Genomic DNA, 21,406 nt, shown 5'->3' on the forward strand with positions numbered 1-21,406 from the left:
TTTACCTAGCATTTTCACGGCATCGTCTAATAGCATGTTTAATACGTTTTCAAAATCGGTGTCTTTGTTTGCTAGCCAAATGTTAAGTTTGAGTATTATTTACTACAAAAACTAAGTTTTTCTATTATATGGGATTGAGAATTATTTTTTAGATCTGGGTCTCTTAAAGTTATTTGACGGCCTTGCATTTTAAAGAAAATTTGAGATTAAATCTTAAATTTGAAAAATGATTAACTATAGTTGTTATACCAGATTATTGTACATACCTCGTCAGCATTAAAATTATCATTGTGGGAGCCTCTTTTTAGTGTTTTACACACAAAAAAAAAAGAGACAAATAAATAGAAAGTTTTTAAATGTAAATTGTTTATGTTCTTGGAAAGTTATTTAGGATGAAGAAGAGATGATGGAAGTAATAAATTAAGTATGAGAAATATGCATAAATGAATAAAAAAAATATAAATAAATAAATTAATGCTCAAAATGATGTTTTAGAGTTTTTGTTTTTTCTAATAAGATATTTGAGTTAAATCAATAATCCTTTGAATCACCTATTTGAGGGATAATGCATGAGTGATAAACTTATTATTTTCATTGTTATTTTTTTTACCGAGTTTATAACTTACCTTAAATTTACACGAAATACATCATCCATAACTAGAAAGGGGAAAGGACTAAAACCCCTTTCTCGTTCGTGTTTTAATACCTTCTACCTCGAGTCATCCCACCTACAAAAATATCAATACAAATATCTAAGATGATTCTTCCCAATCCGATCCAAGTCTCACCTACAAAATATCTATACAAATATCTAAGATGAGTCATCCCAATCCGACCCAATCCGATCCTAAACCGATACTCAATCTTACTGGTTGTCTACTTGTCTAGTTGTCTCTTTGATTTTCGTATAAAGGAATAAAACAATATAAGGACATGAGAAATTAAATTAACTCAATAATTAATAAAAATGTTAAAAGTAATTAATTAAATTAAAATGACATACGAAGTAGATACAAATTTCCCTTTCCCTATCACATACACTGTAAGTATGGACCCCACAACTCCAACAGAAAACGACTGCAAGCAACCTCTGGTCTACCTCTGCAACTTCTTATAAATACCCACTACCTTTTATTTAATTATCAATAACGTAATCATCAATTTACCACTACACCCCCCTTTTTGTTTTATGTTTTTTTCCAACACCCTATTAATTACCTTAATTAATTAATTAATTAATCAAATACCAATAAACTAACAACTGATATTGTTAAGTCAAATATATTTGTCTTAAATTAAAAGGAGTAAAAAAAAGTATTGTGTATTTATTGTTTAGATAGATAAGATAAATATTTTGCTAATCCATTTATATTTTGTAGAATATCATTAAGGCTAAGTTGTTTTTAGCTAAGAAGAGCTAAATTGTATTAGACTAAGCTGCATTGAACTGAATTAAAGGAAATGAAGTTGGGTTGAACTGAAGTAAGACCCGGTTTTTTTGGACTTAAAGTCACTTAATTTAAATTCACTTCAAATCCTATAAGTTCAGTTCAGTTCAGTTCAAATCCTATAAATTCAATAAAGTTCAGATCCTATAATTTCAATTCAGTTCAGATCCTATAAGTTCACTTCAAATTTTATAAGTTCAGTTAAATTCAGTTCAGATCCTATAAGTTCAGTTCATATCCTATAAGTTAAGTTAAGTTCAGTTCAGTTCAGATCTCATAAGTTTAGTTCAGATCAGATCAGTTTCAATCCAAAAGAACAGGGCCTAAGAGTTAATTTGAATAGAGCTGGTCTGGGCTGAACTGAGCTGAGTTGGACTTAATGAGAGTAAATTGAACAGAATAAAGCCGAGCGGAACTGAAATGAGTTGAAATTAAGTCAAGAAAACCAGGTTGTAAGGCCCTATTCTTTTTTTTTTGCTCAAATGAGCTGATCTGAACTGAACTTAATTGAGCTGAATTGAAGAATTGAATTGATTAGCTGAACTAAATTAAGAGTTAATTTTTGAGAGAATGAGGGATGAGCTGAACTAAAGTAAAAGTTAATTTATGAACTAATAAGAATATTAAACTTAAATATAAGAATTAATAATAAACTAATTATACAATTATTATAATAATTAAATGGTGGGTATATATAGGGACATGAGATGCAAATAAACCGAGGCATACCACAAATTTCTCCCATACTTTTTCCCTTCCTTAAAAACTTGTCCCCCTCTTTAATAATTTACTTATCTCTCTAAAATAAATAGAAAAAAAAAAAATGGGAGATGATGAAGAAAGAGTATGTTGCATGTGTGGTGATGTTGGCTTTCCTGATAAACTCTTTCAATGTTCCCGTTGTTTCTTCCGTTTGCAGCACTCGTACGTTTCTTTATCTCTATACCCTCCATCTTCATTTCTACTTTATTGCATTCCCGACTCATGATAGGGCGTCATCAGGTGATACTGATATATACTAATTTGTTTCTCATTAGTCATCACTCATCACCCTTATCCACTCACATGTTCTTATGTGAAGTCCATGAGTCCATCATGTTAATAGACCCTATATATTTTACATGCGAGGTGGTATCGAGACTTAGTACTATCTGCTAATGCAGTCTCATTCCGATAATATGAATTACATGATCTTCTTAGTCATCCAGTATTCTTTTTAGCTATTACCCGGTGTCACCCTAACACTTTCCTTTTCTTAGTGACTAATCCCCTAAAAATATGAACATGTATTTTGTCTCATAAAAATGTTAATTATTTTATATGAGATCATTTCGATTATAAACTTATGTTCATTAAATTGTTTTTATGGTACGTATGCCATGTTAAATCATGATTTGTAAAGAATAATAATAATAATAATAATAACTCGGTATTATTGAATGATATTTATGTTTAATTATCATACTTTCACGTGTAAACTCAATTAATAAAGTGATAATAGATTCCATGTATATTCACGTAGTATTGAATTTCAGTATCACCAATTAAGATAAATTGTAAAAATAGTTTAGTACAGTATAATTATGCTCATATTTAAACATTTTGCTTAAAATTTGATAACCACAAGAATTATATTGTCACGATCGGTACATGAACTCTTGAATATTGTACTATGTCACATGATAGTATAGTAGTATCATAATATTATGATCGTGTCGATCATGATCATATCCGCAACGAGCGGATTATACATTATTGTCGACAGTGGACACACCAGTTTATACATAAGAATAATATTATGATCATATGTAAACATCTTGTTCAATAATCACAAGAATAAATATTAATTATCTGTACATGAACTCTTTAATATTGTACTATGTCACATGATAGTATAGTATCATAATATATCATCATACCATGATCATATCTGCAGTCAAGGGCGTCTTAAAGTAAATGGAGGTTCGGTGCACCATAAAAAAATAAGACCCTAAATATAAATGTATAAGTATACTACACGTCGAGGTTTGTATTGAATTTTATCAGTAAAACTTATAAATCCAATGGCCGAAACTGGAGGTCCGGTTCCGCCGTCCGTGATCGCCCTTGGTATTAGACTCCCCTGTCTGCAGCGAGCGGATTATACATTGTTATCGATAGTGAACACACCAGTTTACATAAGAATAATATTATGATCATATGTAAACATCTTGTTCAATAATAACAAGAATAAATATTAATTAAGTTTTGATTAATTTATATTTTATTTGTACATTGTATGGTAGGTATTGTAGCAACTACTATTATGGAAATGAATCATCATCATCAACATTATGTGATTGGTGTCTAAGTGAAGGAAGAAACTCATCTTCAACAACTAATAACACCCACTCTAATAAGCCTCTCATCAAGATCAAATCATCGTCATCATTGGATAATATTCGGTCCGAGTATGGTTCAGGCGAAAGGATTAATAAGCATAATGAAGATCGTAATGTTGCATCTCCCGGTGAACGTGGAAGTCACAATAATAATAATACTAATAGTGTTGCTAGGAATTCCGGGATTCCGTCTCCACGTACCGGAACTCATCGTCGTTATAAACTTCTTAAGGATGTTATGTGTTGATTAAGTAAGTATATTGTTTGGTTTACTATAGAAACTATATATATAGAGTTTTATAATTAACAAGGAAACTTATATAGTATGTATGTGTATATTTTCCGAAATAAATCCTAGGTTCGGTGTGTTCTGGCCTTGTGACACTCAGTTCACAAGGCCGAACCCAATTTTCTCTAAGGACTTAATTAGGTTTAGATTGTGTGTTTGTTTTAGTCTTATGAGTTCTTTATGTTATCTTGTATTAATAGTGTAATCACTTAAAGTCTGTTTTTATATAATATATCGACTTTTCTAACATGTGCAGTAAGGCTGTAAGGGCATATATTAAAAGTCTAATTAAAGAAAAAATAATACTCCGTAATATTTTACTATAAATGGTATAAATGAGTTTATATATCATAATTCTTTATTTCTTAAATTAGAATCTTATGTGTTTATGTAAGGTACACGTCACAAAAAATCAATAATATATATTCCATGTAATATTTATATTTGATAAGTGACGAGACAGACATTATTATGATTTATGGCCATGCATTAGTTTTATACTTTTATGTCATTGTCGTGGAAAGCGTGGTGTTTATTTAGCTCTTATCTTGTCAAAAAACACCAACTTGTACAACAAAGTCTTAAGTCTAGAATGCTTGATAGGTTTAGAATAACTACTAATTATACCTTAAATTAACATGAAAAGAAAATTAGCTTTGTGAAAGGAGATTTGATTAGGAAAGGTAATGTGTTTGAAACCTCTTTGTAACCATTTGTGTAAATAGATTCGGAAAAAAAAAGTGTTTTCATTGATTCTTTATTTTCGCTTTCACTTATAAAGTATTGTATGATTTGTATCCGTCCTTGTCCAATACTGAATCGATGAAAAAAAAAGATATATAATAACTTATTTAACATGTATTTAATCAGAAAACAAGTTACATCACTTGATATAAACCCGAATTCTCGTTGTCACAAAATTAGCATAAAATATTATGATTTTTTCTTTATTTAACATGCATTTAATCAGAAAATGAGTTACATCACATGATATAAAACCAGATTCTCAATGTCACAAAATTAGCATAAAATATTATGATATTTTCTTTATTTAACATGCATTTAATCAGAAAATAAGTTACATCACCTGATATAAAACTAAATTCTCGCTGACATAAAATTACATAACATATTATTTAAAAAATACTTTGGTTGTATAACCCTTACATTCTATTTGTATAATCCTACATTAATAATATAGTACTGAACATGAATACCACCCGATGAATATGACGCGCTATCGCTTTCGATAGATTAATTAGGTTAGGAAATGTACTAGTTTTGTGAGGGTCTAGTAAGGCCTATACAAGAGAGTCTCTTTTGTCTTTGGCATAAAATTGGGGGATATAATAATTTTAATTATTTTATTTTTATTTGAAAGAATTAAATTAAACTAAATTTACAATCTCTCTTTGTTGTACGTTGAATGTCTTTAGGAGAATTGAATGCAATTTCTTGGCTTTTTGCTAAGGAGTTCATAGTACCTAAAAGTTGTGGGTAGCTTTCTCAAATACATTGAAAGTTATTTATTGATACCTCAATTATTAGTCTACTTGCCTTACCACTATATATTTTTAATATTTTTTTTAGGAAATTTTATTCACTAGATGTACAAATGAATAAGATGAGATGTCTCTACTGTTTGGGGGGTTTTGGAGTATGTATGTTACTGTTCAGTGTTCCTACCCTTGTGTGCTTTTAGGAGTCTCAGTCAAACTGTAAATGTGGGCCCACGAGAATTTTATTTGGACGGAAAATGAGATGGCGTTATTGGTGACATCAGTATTTAGTAACATTCGAGAACAGTATCTCATTTCCATCTTAAAAAAAGGTTAATAGATATAGTTGATCAATTTCTTTTTTGTTTATTTAAAATTGGGACGAATTAGGCTTAATATTACTAGGCTGATATATATATATATATATATATATATATATATTTGATGGTGTACCAGATATATAGTTACGTTTTGAGAAATAACGAAATAAGTTAAAATAGTTTCGGAAAAGAAATGCTAATGTATCCAATTCTTGAGATATGAATGAAGTTGCGTCCATGTAGCCAATGTTTTACAATACACGGTGCACATTGAGATTGATCATCTTGTATTTTCATCTACATTGTTGAAAATTTGATTAATTTTGCTCCGAGTCTAATTTTTTCTTACGTATATGTAGTAAGCACACTCTTATTTTCTTTAATATAACACACACACATTAATAATATCATAATTCATATCCAAATAGTACCATATTCTATGTTGTTTATATACCAGCTTGAAGCTTGCAGAAATGCAGGAGTTGAAAGGTCACGGGTTCGAATACCATATGAGACGATGATCACTTGGCCACTGCAGCCCCCAAAGGGGGTGACTTACATGGTCCATGTGGTGGTGCGGGAATACATGGGCTCGAGAGGATTCAATCCCCTCGTCATCAAAAAAAAAAGTTGTTTATATACTCACGATAGAGCTGGATTAATAGCTGAATTGAATTAAACTAATCTGAACGTAATTGAGTGAAGCTGAGATAATAATAGATTTCAGTAAAACTTAGCTAAACTGAATAGCGTTGAGTTCAACTGAACTGAAATAAGTTGAAACTAAGCTAAAGAAACGGGATCACAAGCTAAATCGTCGCCCTAACTCATTTTAAAGGTTTACGTAATCACTTCGAGATTGTACGTACGGAACAGTAACATAACAATAGCTTTACAACACGAAGAATCTGGAATTTAACATAACAAAAGCAGCATTGTTACATCTTCGCCATTCACCTGTGTTTTGCCTTTAAAATATGAAGAAACTTTTTCACATCCCAAAGTTGTGCGTGGTGGCTTCTTCTTAGTACTTGTTTGACCAAAATGTATAGAGCATCGGGTGGCTGCCTGGCTTGGTCACATATCTTTTGAAGTGCTACATAAAGCTGTTAATAGCAATAAAGTGCATGTCATCCCCATGCATACATGTTTATGTTTTAAACAACAAAGCGTCTTGTTTATGACAGACATTAGCTTATAACAGACATTATTCGTCACAAATTGCAGACGGGTAGTATCTCTCTCACAATAAGACACTTGCATATTGTGAGAGGGACACTATCCGTTTTCAGCTTGTGACAGATAGTGTTCGTCTTTAATGAGAATTTGTGTTTAAACAATTATCCTCTTATAAGGCACTGTTTTATTCCGCTTAGTTTCACTCATTTCAGTTTAGTACATCTCATTTTAAGTTATTAAATTCAATTCAACTCACCACAACTCGTTTCAGTTCAGTAAACAACTTTCGGCCTAAAAAATAGCGTGCGCCTTATAGTCCTCTAAACCACGGTCATAACTAAGACGACATTTCAAAATGACCACACGCCTTATAGTTCTCTAAACCATGGTCATAACTAAGACGACATTTCAAAATGACCACGTACAATACAAATTATCTTGTAACATTGATCAATCGAAGTTTAAAGTTTATTTCTAAACGTCTTCCTAAAAGAGGAAAAAAAACACGACTTCTCTAATGATTTCAATGCCTTCTATATGTAGAAGACATGGGGTGTATTAATATTAGATCGGATTCTTGATCGAAATAGTTTTTTTTTTTTTTTTTTGGGTGTACAGTGACTCAGTGAGCTGCATTTTGCTAGGACAAATTTAATACTGACGAAATAATTATGATTTTTAGTACCAAATAATTCTAGTCTAAGCACTCAACAACTTTTATGTACTTTTAATCTTCTCGTCATTTTTTTGTCATGTCGTTTAACAGTAAAAATGTCACTTAATCTGATCGATATACTCCATCATATGGCCGACCTACGAGTATATGCTCTCTGTTTCACACTTGAAACAAGTTCATGGCAAATATTTAATAGCTAAATGTGTAAAAGTGCAATCCCCTGACTGGGTGATTTGCCTTGATTGCATATATATACCAAAGTGTACAATGTGAACATATCATAGAATATAGTTACACGAGATCTATTGCTATATTTACGGGATTACAATCAAAGATAATATACACATAATATTTACTAATACACCCCCGCAGTCGGAGCGGGAGGAGGACGGACGCTCAGACTGGAACGAAATCGCGTGAACAAGAACCGTGGGAGCCCCTTAGTGAAGATATCGGCATATTGGTATTCGGCGGGGATATGAAGAACGCGAACGTTGCCAAGTCGTACCTGCTCGCGAACAAAATGAATATCAATTTCAACATGTTTAGTTCGCTGGTGTTGCACTGGATTGCCAGAGAGATACACAGCGGAAATATTATCACAGTAAACCAAGGTGGCCCGAGACATGGGGACATGTAGCTCAAGGAGAAGATTGCGCAACCAACTTGTCTCAGCCACAACATTAGCAACACCACGGTACTCAGCCTCTGCGCTAGAACGAGAAACAACAACCTGACGCTTGGAAGACCAAGAGACAAGATTTTTTCCGAGGAAGACACAATAGCCAGAGGTGGAGCGTCGAGAGTCAGGACACCCAGCCCAATCAGCATCGGTATAAGCAGTTAAGTTATGAGAATTGGACTTGGTAAGCGTTAACCCATGGTCGATGGTACCCTTAACATAGCGTAGTATTCGCTTAAGAAGCTGGAAATGAGGTTCTCGGGGGGCGTGCATGAAAAGACAAACCTGTTGTACGGCGTAGGCAATGTCTGGGCGAGTGATGGTAAGATATTGGAGGGCACCAGCAAGGCTACGATAGAGGGCCGGATCATCAATGAGCGGGCCAGCGGACGCACTAAGCTTAGAGCCAACATCAACAGGAGTCGAAACTGGGTTACACGAGGACATCTTAGCACGGTTTAATATGTCCCGGGCATACTGTTGTTGTGATAAAAATAACTGAGTGGAGGAGCGGTTAACAGTGATGCCGAGGAAGTGATGTAGAGCCCCAAGGTCAGACATAGCAAATTCCCTCGATAGATCGGTTATGATTTGTTGTAGAAGGGAAATAGAGGAGGCCGTCAGAACAATGTCATCCACATAAAGCAAAAGATAGGCAATATTTCGACCTTGATTAAGTATAAACAATGACGGATCACAAGTGCTACCACGAAATCCCCGAGTCAATATAAAATTAGTAAACCGTTGGTACCATGCACGGGGGGCTTGTTTAAGACCATATAAAGATTTACGAAGCCGACATACGTGATTAGGAGCAGAGCGGTCAACAAAGCCGGGAGGTTGATGCATGTATACTGTTTCTGCCAAGTCTCCATGTAAAAAAGCATTCTTGACATCCAGTTGATGGATAGGCCAAGATCGTGAAATAGCGAGGCTAAGAACAGTACGAATAGTAGTGGGCTTAACGACGGGGCTGAATGTCTCATCACAATCTATACCAACCTGCTGAGTTTTACCATTTACCACAAGGCGGGCTTTGTACCGCTGTAAGGAGCCATCGGAGTGAAATTTATGACGGTAAAGCCACATACATCGAATAATGGGAGCATTAGGAGGGCGAGGTACCAAGTCCCATGTTTGATTGTTAATTAAAGCGCTATATTCATCCTTCATGGCGGCATTCCAGTTCGAGTCACGGAGGGCGAGGTGAGGTGATTTGGGTAAAGGGGAAATGGGGGCAGAGGACGTTGCAGCCAAGGCTTTTGGCTTAAAAATACCATTCATAGCCCGAGTTCGCATAGTGTGGTCACGATTAACATGCGGGTATGTGGTGACGGGTGGTTCAGGAGAGGTTGGTTCGGTGGTAGAGGGTGGGGTGTGTGGTGTGGTTGGGGTCGTGGCAGGAGGGTTGGGGGTAGTAACTGGTGGCGGGGAGGCTGGGTTCGTGGGTGTTTTAGGGGAGGCAGGGGACGTGGGGGTAGTAGGTGAGTGAGGAGTGTGAGGGGAGGCAGAGGACGTGGGACTGGTGGTTGTAGGAGGTGTTTGCGGGGTGGCAGTGGGGTTGGTGGTTGTAGCGGAAGGGGTGGATGTGAGGTGGTCAAATAGGGAGGGCAAGATGGTTGTCGATGGGGGGTCAAGGAAAGTGTAGTCCGTAGGTTTAGCCAGTGGCGATTCAGCGTAGGGAAAAACGGACTCATCGAACGTAACGTGACGGGAGAGAATAACCTTACCAGTAGACAAATCTAGACAACGGTAACCTCGATATTCGGCCGGATAGCCGAGGAAGACACATTTGGTGGAACGGGGGGCTAGTTTGTGAGGGCGTTTGGCGGATAGATTCGGATAACAAGCACACCCGAAGACTCGAAGATGGTCATAAGATGGGTCTTTGAGAAATAAAGCGGAAGTTGGAGTACGATAGTCAAGTAATTTTGTGGGTAAGATATTGTGTAAGTGGACTGCGGCATGTAGTGCATCGACCCAAAACGAAGACGGAAGGGACGCATGATATAAAAGTGCAAGGACAATTTCATTTATTCTACGTATCATGCGCTCGGCTTTCCCATTTTGAGATGAGGTTTGTGGACATGAAAACCGAAAGATAAGACCGTGTTGAGTTGCGAAATTCCGGAATGAGGTATTGTCAAATTCCCGACCTAAGTCACACTGAAAGGATTTAATTTCTCGTTCAAATTGGGTGGTGACATATTTTCGAAATTGTAGGATTTTAGGGAAAGCTTCCGATTTAAATTTTAGCGGGTATATCCAAACAAACTGAGTAAAGTTATCAATGAGTATAAGATAATATTTGTAACCACTATTGCTTAAAATTGGCGACGTCCACAAGTCGCTATGAATAATATCAAAGGGAGCAACAGTCATTGACAACGAATCATGAAAGGGAAGACGACGATGTTTACTGACTTGACACGAATGACACAAAATGGAACTAGGATCTTTATTACATTGAATTTTAGACTTAGACTTAAGAAATTGTAAAACAGGAGCACCGGGGTGGCCGAGGCGTGAATGCCAGACGTTGGAAGCAAGGGCCACGAAATGATGGTGCGACGCAGACTTGGATGTGGAAGCTGACACAGATGAGGATGACACAGGATACAACTCTCCGTCACTATTGCTCCTCAGAATCGTTTTCCCATTCGTTAAATCCTTCACAGAGAAACCAAACGGATCAAATTCAACAGAAACATTATTTTCTTTAGTGAATTGTCTAACGGAAATAAGGTTTTTGATGATTTTCGGTGTATAAAGCACATTGTGAAGGTGTAGGACACGGTTTGGGGTAGGGATAGAGGAGGTTCCCGAGCCACGAACTGGAATACTAGCACCATTGCCAACATAAATAGAATGAATTGCGCTAGAATTAGACAAGTTAGGGATCATACCTGCGTCGGAAGTAAGATGAGATGAAGCTCCTGTGTCCATAAACCATTGGCCATAATCTGGTTGTTGAAGAGACATGGCTTGGAAAGCTTGGCCAAGGTCCGTAGGTTGCATAGACTCGTCGCCAGTTAAGTATGCTTGACCATAGGGGCGACTGCCTTGTGACGAGCGTGAAAAAGCTCTGTTAAACGAGCCAGAAGGACGGCCAGGGGGCTGAGCCCAAGGCTGCCACGGGGTTGTCCAGCCCGGATATGTGGGGTACGGGCAGGGGGGAGTGGCCCACGGGGCGGCCCATGGTGGAGTTGGACTCCAATTTGGTGGCGAAAAGGGGTAAGGGGAATTAACAGGGGAATTCTTATTTTGGTTATTAAAATTACGATTACCATTGTTATTCGAATAACCATTATTACCTCCTTTATTGTTCTGCCATTTGCGACCACCATTGTGACGATTTGAAGATTGTTGTTTCGATTGGTTCGATGAATTTGAGTTGTCACGAGGGGGAGAGTCAGGAGCTGGAGGAGCGACCAGAGCAGTCTCTGGTTCATCACGGCTGGACAGGCGATGCTGCTCCAATTCCAGCATGCTACGCGCCGTCTCGAAAGACGGTAGCGACTGATTGATGAAAGATGCAACCGTATCATAAGTTACAGGCAGGCCTCGTACCAGTTGCAAGACGAGTCGTCTATCAGTGACGGGAGCATCCACGTCTTTTAATTGCCCAGCCAATTCGCGAAGACGTTGACAGTACGCATCGAGGGATGGCAACGATGCAAGTTTCAGATTATTAAATTCCTGCTCGAGAGCAGCCGCGCGCGCGCCCTTGTTGTTCAAGAATATGTTTTGGACACGGGTCCATGCCGCGAGGGCAGTGGATTCAGGCTCAAGGACACGAGGTAAGAGTTCGTCCGAGAGCGTGCCATATATCCATTGAAGAACATGGGCATCGATCTCACACCACGAATCATAGGACTCGTCAGATTTAGGCGGGGCAGGAGTACCGTCGATGTGGTGAAGAACTTTGTAGCCGCGGGCATGTAAGGTGAATAAATTCACCCAAGAGGCATACGAGACCTTAACACCATCTAACACGCGTACCTTATGTTGTATATTGGACACGGTGTAGACAGGATGAAGGGTCGATTTGCTTGACGATGAAGAAGATTGATTTGGGGAACCATTTGTCATCTTAGCGTGAGGCTAGACAAATTGCTATGGCTGCCGAAGCAAACACACGAAGGATTTTATTTGACCTAGCGTGATACCATGTAAAAGTGCAATCCCCTGACTGGGTGATTTGCCTTGATTGCATATATATACCAAAGTGTACAATGTGAACATATCATAGAATATAGTTACACGAGATCTATTGCTATATTTACGGGATTACAATCAAAGATAATATACACATAATATTTACTAATAAAATGATCATTGTGGTTACATTTAAACATAAATTAGTTACAAAATTCCATCTTATTATTTCAGACCAAAATAACCATATGCAACAAGAATTTGTGTTTATAGTTAATAATGTTAGGGTGCAAACCCTTGTCCCACATCGGTAGAATAAAGATGGAAGATCATCTTTATAAGTGTCCAGAAAATATAATAGTACGAGGCCTTTTGGGAAGGAGCCCAAGAGTAAATCCGTGAGGGCTTGGCCCAAAGCGGACAATATCGTACTATTATGGACAGTGGACACCGATGCAGCAGAGGCCCAACACGGGATATTCACGCTTCCGCACAACAAATACTAATATGAAATACGGAGTATCACATTATTCCAGTTACTTAGTATCGTAAAAATATTTTCCTATGTATTATATTATACTTTTTTCAATTAAGTGGAAGAGGGAAAAAACAACAAATACAAGTGAATTTGGGGTAAGACTTCTAATTACATCACTTTCATGGTAAAATTACGAGTCTATTTTTGAAATAATGGTCAAAAATAAAATATTTGTCGTTTTGGGTCGGTTTTGAAAATATTTGTCAAAATGGTGTTCACGTAGGCTCGGGATTTCTAGACCTGAAACACGCCACTACTAATGGCGTGTTTTGTGAAGGAAACACGCCATTAGTAGTGGCGTGTCTTTACAACAATTTTTTTCCTCAACCGACTGAACTTTAAAAAAAAAAAAAAAAAAAAAAAAATTACATAAGACACGCCATTAGGGGTGGCGTGTTTCCCCTCCGAAACCCGCCATTCCCAATGGCGTGTTTGTTTTAGGCCATTTTTTAATGAAGTTTCTTTCCGTACTCATTATAAACACGCCATTGGTAGTGGCGTGTTTTAGGTTCAGAAATCCCGAGCCTACATGGACACCATTTTGACAAATATTTTCAAAACCGACCCAAAACGACAAATATTTTATTTTTGACCATTATTTCAAAAATGGATTCTAAAATTACTAAGCTCAAGTTCGGGCTGGTATATGTAAAATTTATTTCGAGCACGAGCTTGAGTTTCTGAAATCAATGTTCGATCTTGACTCGTATAATTTTTTTTTTGAACGGGAACCTTTTCTCAATCACCTTTTTTCTTAACGTGGAGTAATTTTTTAAGATTCTTACCACAATAAAATTGAAATAAAGAATAGCGATAGAGGAATTGTAACAACCGTTTATTAGATTTGTGGATGTTTTTATTATAGTACTCCGTAAGAGAATGATTTGCATGAAACCATGTACGTATTAACATTTACGCCCTACTTAAATTTTACGCAGCTAGAGACTAGAGACTAATCGTACAGCTTTATAGGAAATACGTAAAGACAATAATAAAAAAGAATAATTTACGGGTAACACTAAGTCTAATTAGGTCAAGTTAGGGTTGGAGTTTTACGACACAAATCTGACATGAACAATCCACTTAGTGACTTAGTTAAATCTTCATAATTAAGTGCAAAAAATTTCAAAGGGGGGAATGATTATAATATAAAGCAATCACGAAATTTTTTCAAAATTTTAACTAAAAATTTCAAAATTTGCATGACACGAATCCGACCCAACCTAATATGTTTGCAAAGTTTTGTCAAGCCAATAACGTAGAGCTTGCAAATAAACCTCGCCCATTAAAATAGAAATATCGTGCAGATCAAACAAAATGGGCTAAACTTGCAGGCTTCACCTTAGCCCATATCTTCCGCGATAAGGTTGGCCTATTTATAACGGGCTATACATGAACAACTGGGCTACTGAAATCAACGCAATATTTACAGTCTGTAACACGAGCCTCGGGGATAAAGTTGACCCATTTAGGCCCTGTTATTTCGATTTTTAGAAATTGAATCGAATCAATGAATTTGAATTTGAATCGAATCGAATGGAATGAATCGAATCGAATCGAATGAATGGAGCTGAGCTGATGAATCGAATGAATAGAATTGAGTGAATCGAATCGAAATAATCATATTAATATTAATAATATTAATAATAATAATATTTAATATTATTGTTATTATCAACTATAATAATACTAATATTCATAGTATAATACTATTTATACTAATACTAAAATTTTTAAGAAAAAAATTATAATATTATATATGAATATCATAAATTATAATAATGAAAAATTAGTAATTTTTTACTAATAATATTCTTAATAACAATAATAAATAATAATGTCAATATTAATAATGATATTAGTAAAAATAGTTGTTTCGAATAAAAACACTCAAGTAAGAGTTGCTCGAATCCGGGTCGGGTCAACGCGCTCCTCTGAGACGATGGCACCTTGAACCTTTGCTTGCTCTCTCCGGATGGATCTTTTACGCGTAACAAATAGGGCCTCGAAGGGTTTGCAATAGATCCTTCTCTGATGGCTTACGGTACTGGTGGATAGTTGAGACCTTGCTTGAAGCTAAGGTTTCCGTGCCCTCTCATAGTAGCTCGAGTAGTCTTACTTCTAGAGAGAGGAAGTTGTTGGTGAGAAGTATTTTACCATTGATTGGTCAATAATGAGGTATTTATAGGTTTCTATGTGTACCTCAAATTATGGCTTGGAAAGCATGGTTACCATATTCACTATGAATACGCCTTACCGATTCGCGACTCGCTTATTGAAAATGTGTTATATGTATTTTTAGTAATCAATTTGATAGAATTCGCTTTTAACGATTCACGATTCATAGGGTATCAAGCGAATCCGTAACCATGTTTGCAAGCGTGTTGACTTGTATGACCCCGTATTGGCTAGTGGGTCAAGCCGGTTGAGCATGCCCCATCAATAATATTAATAATAAATGTTATTAATTTTAATAATAATACCAATAATAATTATAATAACAACAATAATAATAATAATATTAACATTAATAACATTATTATTCACAACAACAACAACAACAACAACAACAACAACAACAACAACAACAACAACAACATTAATAACATTATTATTCATTTTAATAATAATATTCATAATAATAATAATTATTATAATAAATAAATTATTAATAACATTATTATTAACAATATTATTAAATATAATAATAATAATAATAATAATAAAGAATAATAATATTAAAAAAATAGTATTATTGATAACAAAATTAATAATAACTATTAAATTTAAGATGAGTAAAGCTGAAATGAGTTGAACTTAATGGAATCGAAATTTGAAATGAATCGAATCGAATGGAGTCGAATCGAATCAATCGAATCAATAGAAATGAAATTTGAATCGAAATGAAGTGAAAATAAAAAAAAAAGAACAAGGCCTTAGTCACGAGGATAAGATCCAATAATACGGGATGACACACTAATCTAAAATCACATGAAGACGGACATATCTGTCACAAGTTGAAGACGAGTCAAATAATATCCACTTAGACATTACTTGACCCGTCTTCAGCCTGTGACGGATATGCCCGTCTTCAATGAGATTTGCTGCTCTAAAATATACTACCTCACCCATCTTTATACATAAAAATAATTCTCATCTCAGATGGTTTTAACTCAAGCTGAGACACCAACATTTATTTATAAAATGTTACTCTGTATAACTAAAATTATCACTTTATGACAATAAACTAGCGGTAACTTAAGACGGATATCATCCATCTTAAATGATACTTGGTGAATGCTAAACTGGATACATGAGACCGATATTGAGACACTTGTATGGCTATAGGCTATTGCTCAAGTTTCCCTTTTTTATCACTCCAAGTGAGTAACTGACTCATGACTTTGTGACTTCTTCACCACACTGTATTCAATGACTCCAATCAATCTTTTATGTAGTAATGCGACGCCGTATTGTCAGTGGTGGAGCTAGGGGGCTAGTAGAGGCGGTCGCCCTTCTGGCGGATGAAATTTTCGAAGTTTTTAGTTAAATTTCCGAATTTTTTTCGAATGTACCTTATGAAATTAGTCGTTCGCCCCGTTTAAAATTTTTCGCCACCCCCTAAGTTCAAATTCTGGCTCCGCCACTGCGTATTGCGCAGTTGTATATTTTTGTCTTAATTAAAGAAGTAGAACCATAGTGCATTTTAGTGCACATTGCAGGGACTGGTAATAAATATAACTGGGTACAACAACTACTAGCTTAGTCATTGAAGTATTCATTACTTAATTTATTAGTAGTAATAAAGAATTACCATTAACAATTGTACAAGTCAGCCTGGCCCAATCCATTGATCACTTGGGCCAAGTGAGGGTTCATAATCCTAAGCTCGGCCCGTCATTTCTCCGAAACAAAAATGTGATATTGGACCAACCCGTGGGCCTGTCCTGCCCTTGACTCCGACTAAAGACCAACCATCTCTATAACTGATCCCATTCGGCCAACCCGCCACTCCTAAGGGTCGGTTCAAGATAGATCTGATAAATGAATCATCTCAACTAAAACCTTAAGGTGATGGTTGATGTCAAACTATTATATTTATATTCTGTTACGCTCCCTTCACTCGAATGCCCATTGGGTTTGAAGAGTGGTTGGAACACAGCCCCCCATACAATGCTGAAATTCCATTTCGTGAGTTATTGGAGGCTGTCAGGATTTGAACCCGGCACACTGGCTCTGATACCATGATAAATGAACCATCTTAAACAAAACCTTAAGGTGATGATTGAAACCAACTATTATATTTATATCCTATGAAGATCTTCTTGACCCTGACGGCTCATCTCTGAGTCGGCTCGACCTGACTATAAATTGACCTATAACCACTTCTAGATAGACTCTTACCTTTACCCAAACTAAGAATTCCAATATTAGTATTTCTTTTCTAGAGTAACATCTCTATAGTTAAATTTCTCTTTATTTTACTTGGAAATTCTGGAGTCATATCTTAATCAAAGAGGACAATTCCCATTTTCTCAATTCCATAGAATTTCATGTTTGGTGTATGGAAATTACCTTTTATCATGTGCACATATTAAACAACACGTTAATCAATCATGTGATGAAAGAGTGAATGCATATTTCAACATCAGCCTACTAAATCATTTATTAGAATACGACTATTTGAACTAACTTCATGTACCTTATTACTTTGAGATGCATTCACCATTATAAAAAGATAATAGTAAGTCTTGCTTAAAACGGAATATTTGTTTTAAATTTCAAAATTTTGGTAAATATTATTACGGAGTACATAATATTAATAAACACAAAATATCAAGCATTTTCTAAACAATTTATCATTTATGTGGTATATAGTTAACCAGTCTTAAAGGATACCACTCAAACAAGAATGAATTTGTGAAATGATAATGATAGTCCATTTTACGTAAAAACCTTAGCCAAATTGCATGTTATTGTTGCAGGTTACAAATCATACTTCGTTATCAATGCAAAATTCTATATCTATATTAATTATTAAAGTACGTTGTATTCATTTAAGGATGCATGTATCTTAATTTATTAGATTACATGATTGTGAATAAACTATAATGTGATAATGACATGGCTTAACCAACATGTTTTTTGTGATTATTATTCATGTACGTAATAAATTAACGACTAATAAGTATCCTGTTACCCGTTTTAAAACAAAAAACAGAATGTCGGAGTTGTTTATAATTATCGCTTAATTATCGTTCTATGTTTGATCATTAAATAAAAGGTTTTTGATAACTTATACTTTGAATAACTCACTTTTTAAAATTTTATACATAAAATAACATTTTCTTCCAAACTTGATACCAAATCTTTAAAAAAACCTTAAATCGGCGATTTTGTTGGCTTGGGCCGGGGTTGCGAGGGACTTGGGGAACAAATGTTACCAGTAACGAACGAGTGACGCCATAAGATAAAATTGATAATTTTTAGTGGAAGCAAACAAATAATGCCACACGTGTCGTCGTATCGTCTTTGGGGCATGCCAATCTCGTGCCATGTTAAATTGGACATGGCTATCTTTGGGGCGTATCAGCCCAACGGCTCACGTGTCCATTTCATCTCTAACTAACATTAAGATAAAATATGCCTGGGGCGTGCCAATCCAACGATTCCAATCCGACCCAAGACCCGATCCGTTTGACAGGTCTATAAATGAAGGGGAAGGAGAGACACAGAGAGAGCAGAGCATAGGAAAAGAGTAGGTAGCAACAAGGCGTGTATGAAATAATTATGATCAATTGATCATCAAATCAGGAGTCTTCGCAGGAGACAGCCAGTAAAGCTGATTTCTGCCTCTTCTTTCTTTCGAAAAACTTTATCAACGTGTAATTGGTCCACCCTACGTACATTTCATATGTTAAGACTTCAAGAGTTACATCAACTTATTTATTTCTTTATTAAATTTTTATATTTTTTTATCAATATTTTGTTGACAAAATTATACTGTATGAGACGACATTGAGACATCAACTTTTTCGATTTTTTTTTATAAGACACGTAAATATGTTAACTTTATATCATCTTTATCTGATTTTGTTAGAGAATATAAAATGGATATTGAGACGTTAACTTTTCTACCATCAACTTTAACTTTTGGTTGATATGATTTCTTTATATAGTAGTCACGGGTCAAATCTCACCACTCTCATTTCTATAGTGAAATGTTAAGCACCAGGTATATGTGGGGAAACTTATAATATAATTGCATCTACATTTCAAGCCCAATGTCATTCGTGTGACGGTGCGTGTTAAAGAGTATAAAGCTGATCTTGAAATTCAACTGTGCATGAGCTTAAGGTTTTGGTTGAGATGATTGTTTGGTGCCTTTTTTTAACGCATTTGGTTTATTAGAACCAGAGTAGATTATCGATGTTGTGCCCTAATTAAATGAAAAGCTTGATAATAAACTTTTTATCAGAAATTGGAAAGGTGACTTTGTACTCCAATTTTCTACTAATTTTATTCTCAAAATCCTTTCTTTTAACAAGCTTTAATATATTCTCTTAGGAAATATGTTTAAGAAAAAAACCCTTTTTTATTACTCTTTGTGCCAAGGCAAACGTTAAGACATCACTACGACAAGAATTTAAAAAATGTATGCAGTCGTTTTGCGAAAATACAAATTCTTGTTTAAGTATTGAATATTGAATATCCGTCTTAAACCTAAAACATGTCAAACAGTATAGATAAGACAAAACGAGAATGCTTATATATTAGGAAAAAAACTTGCTTTTTTATCTATGTATGTGATATGTTATTTAGCTCGTGCTAAACTTAGGCGGTTAGGCCTTATTCGTTTGGACTTAATTTAAGTTCTCATTTCGATTTAATTGATTCAACTTCATTCAAATTAATTGATTTAGTGCATCTTCATTCGATTCATTTAGTTCAATTTAGCTTCATTCAATTCGGTTCAAACTCAACTCCTATCAAGAAAAAAAGAACATGACCTTACTTTGATTCACTCAACTCCATTAGGTTTAGCTCATTTCAATTTAGTTTTATTAAGTTCATTTCAGTTCATCTGTTTTCAGCCGAACAGAACAGAGCTTTAAAACGAATATATCCATCTTAGGAAATACGGAGTACTAATTTGTTTAAGAAAAAGAAGGTAAAAAAAAAAATAAGAATCTGAAAAACATCAGATCACAGTTATCCATGGCAGTGAATTAAGGCATAGTAGTAGTACCAGAGTACAACTGTGGTCGTAGAAAATGTAGCACATATTTTTTGGGGAAAAATCTCTATGCAATCAATTTTACAGCTTTCAGTCTTGCTTAAACTGGAAACCTAGCAGGCTTACAACTCATGTCATTGATTCATTATTTTTTTTATACTTAATGCTCTAGTTTTGTCACCTCAACCAATTTCTTGTTCTACCTTTTCTTCCTATTGCCTTGAGTGTCTACTCACTTTTTCCTAACTAGCACAAATTGTCATATCAAGTAAATGTCGGTTAGCTTAGCTGATAAATTTGCCTATAGATATTGCTACAGAGACGGAGCTACGAAAAGGCCGATCAGACCATGGTCTGGGCAATTTTTTTGGGAGAAATTATAATTGTGCTAGAAATATAGGCAAGTTTGATGTGTCGAGTGTCGACCCTATGCAGAATTTGAATCTAATTTCATCCTTGCATACTGATAAGATACGAATACCATTTTAAGATTGTCTTGATAAGAATTTAACGAATAATATGAACAAACGAGCTAAATGTAGATGATATTGAAGATATCTGAACTCTTTTATTTATAGATTATTTGATGAATATTTTTATAATTTCCGGAATAATTAATTTAATATAAATTAGAAAAAAAGTTCTTTAAAAAAAAACATTAAAGGTCAAACATTTTATGTTTCTTCACTTATCTTGACAGCTAGACTACCCATAAGTCATCTAACAAAAGAAGGAAATTTTATTGGCTTCTTTACATTTTTAACAACCAAACCCTTGGCGCGGTTAATTTTCGAGTATTGTTATTATTGCGCTTTATATATATTGCCGACATGCAGATGTCAATTAACTTAGTTGGTAAAATCATGACTCATGGGATGTGGTACTTATGACTTGGATTTGATTCTGACAACAAAATCGCTGTTCTGGCTCCCTTTACAAAGAAAATATATATGATCGATATTCTGAAATATTTACGTAGATTTGATAGAAAGCCAAGTG

At 35.2% G+C, this 21,406-nt stretch overlaps 1 protein-coding gene across 1 annotated transcript; it reads left to right on the forward strand.

Annotated features, from left to right (window-relative positions):
- The first annotated feature begins 2,152 nt into the window (after positions 1-2,152).
- Positions 2,153-4,363, forward strand: LOC141585982 (uncharacterized). The gene is made up of 2 exons (XM_074407070.1): positions 2,153-2,372; positions 3,734-4,363. The coding sequence occupies exons 1-2, from the start codon at positions 2,272-2,274 to the stop codon at positions 4,074-4,076; spliced, it is 444 nt and encodes a 147-aa protein (XP_074263171.1). The 5' UTR covers positions 2,153-2,271; the 3' UTR covers positions 4,077-4,363.
- The last annotated feature ends 17,043 nt before the right edge of the window (positions 4,364-21,406 follow it).

This window comes from Silene latifolia, chromosome 6 (genome assembly GCF_048544455.1).
Source record: "Silene latifolia isolate original U9 population chromosome 6, ASM4854445v1, whole genome shotgun sequence".
NCBI classification, from domain to species: domain Eukaryota; kingdom Viridiplantae; phylum Streptophyta; class Magnoliopsida; order Caryophyllales; family Caryophyllaceae; genus Silene; species Silene latifolia.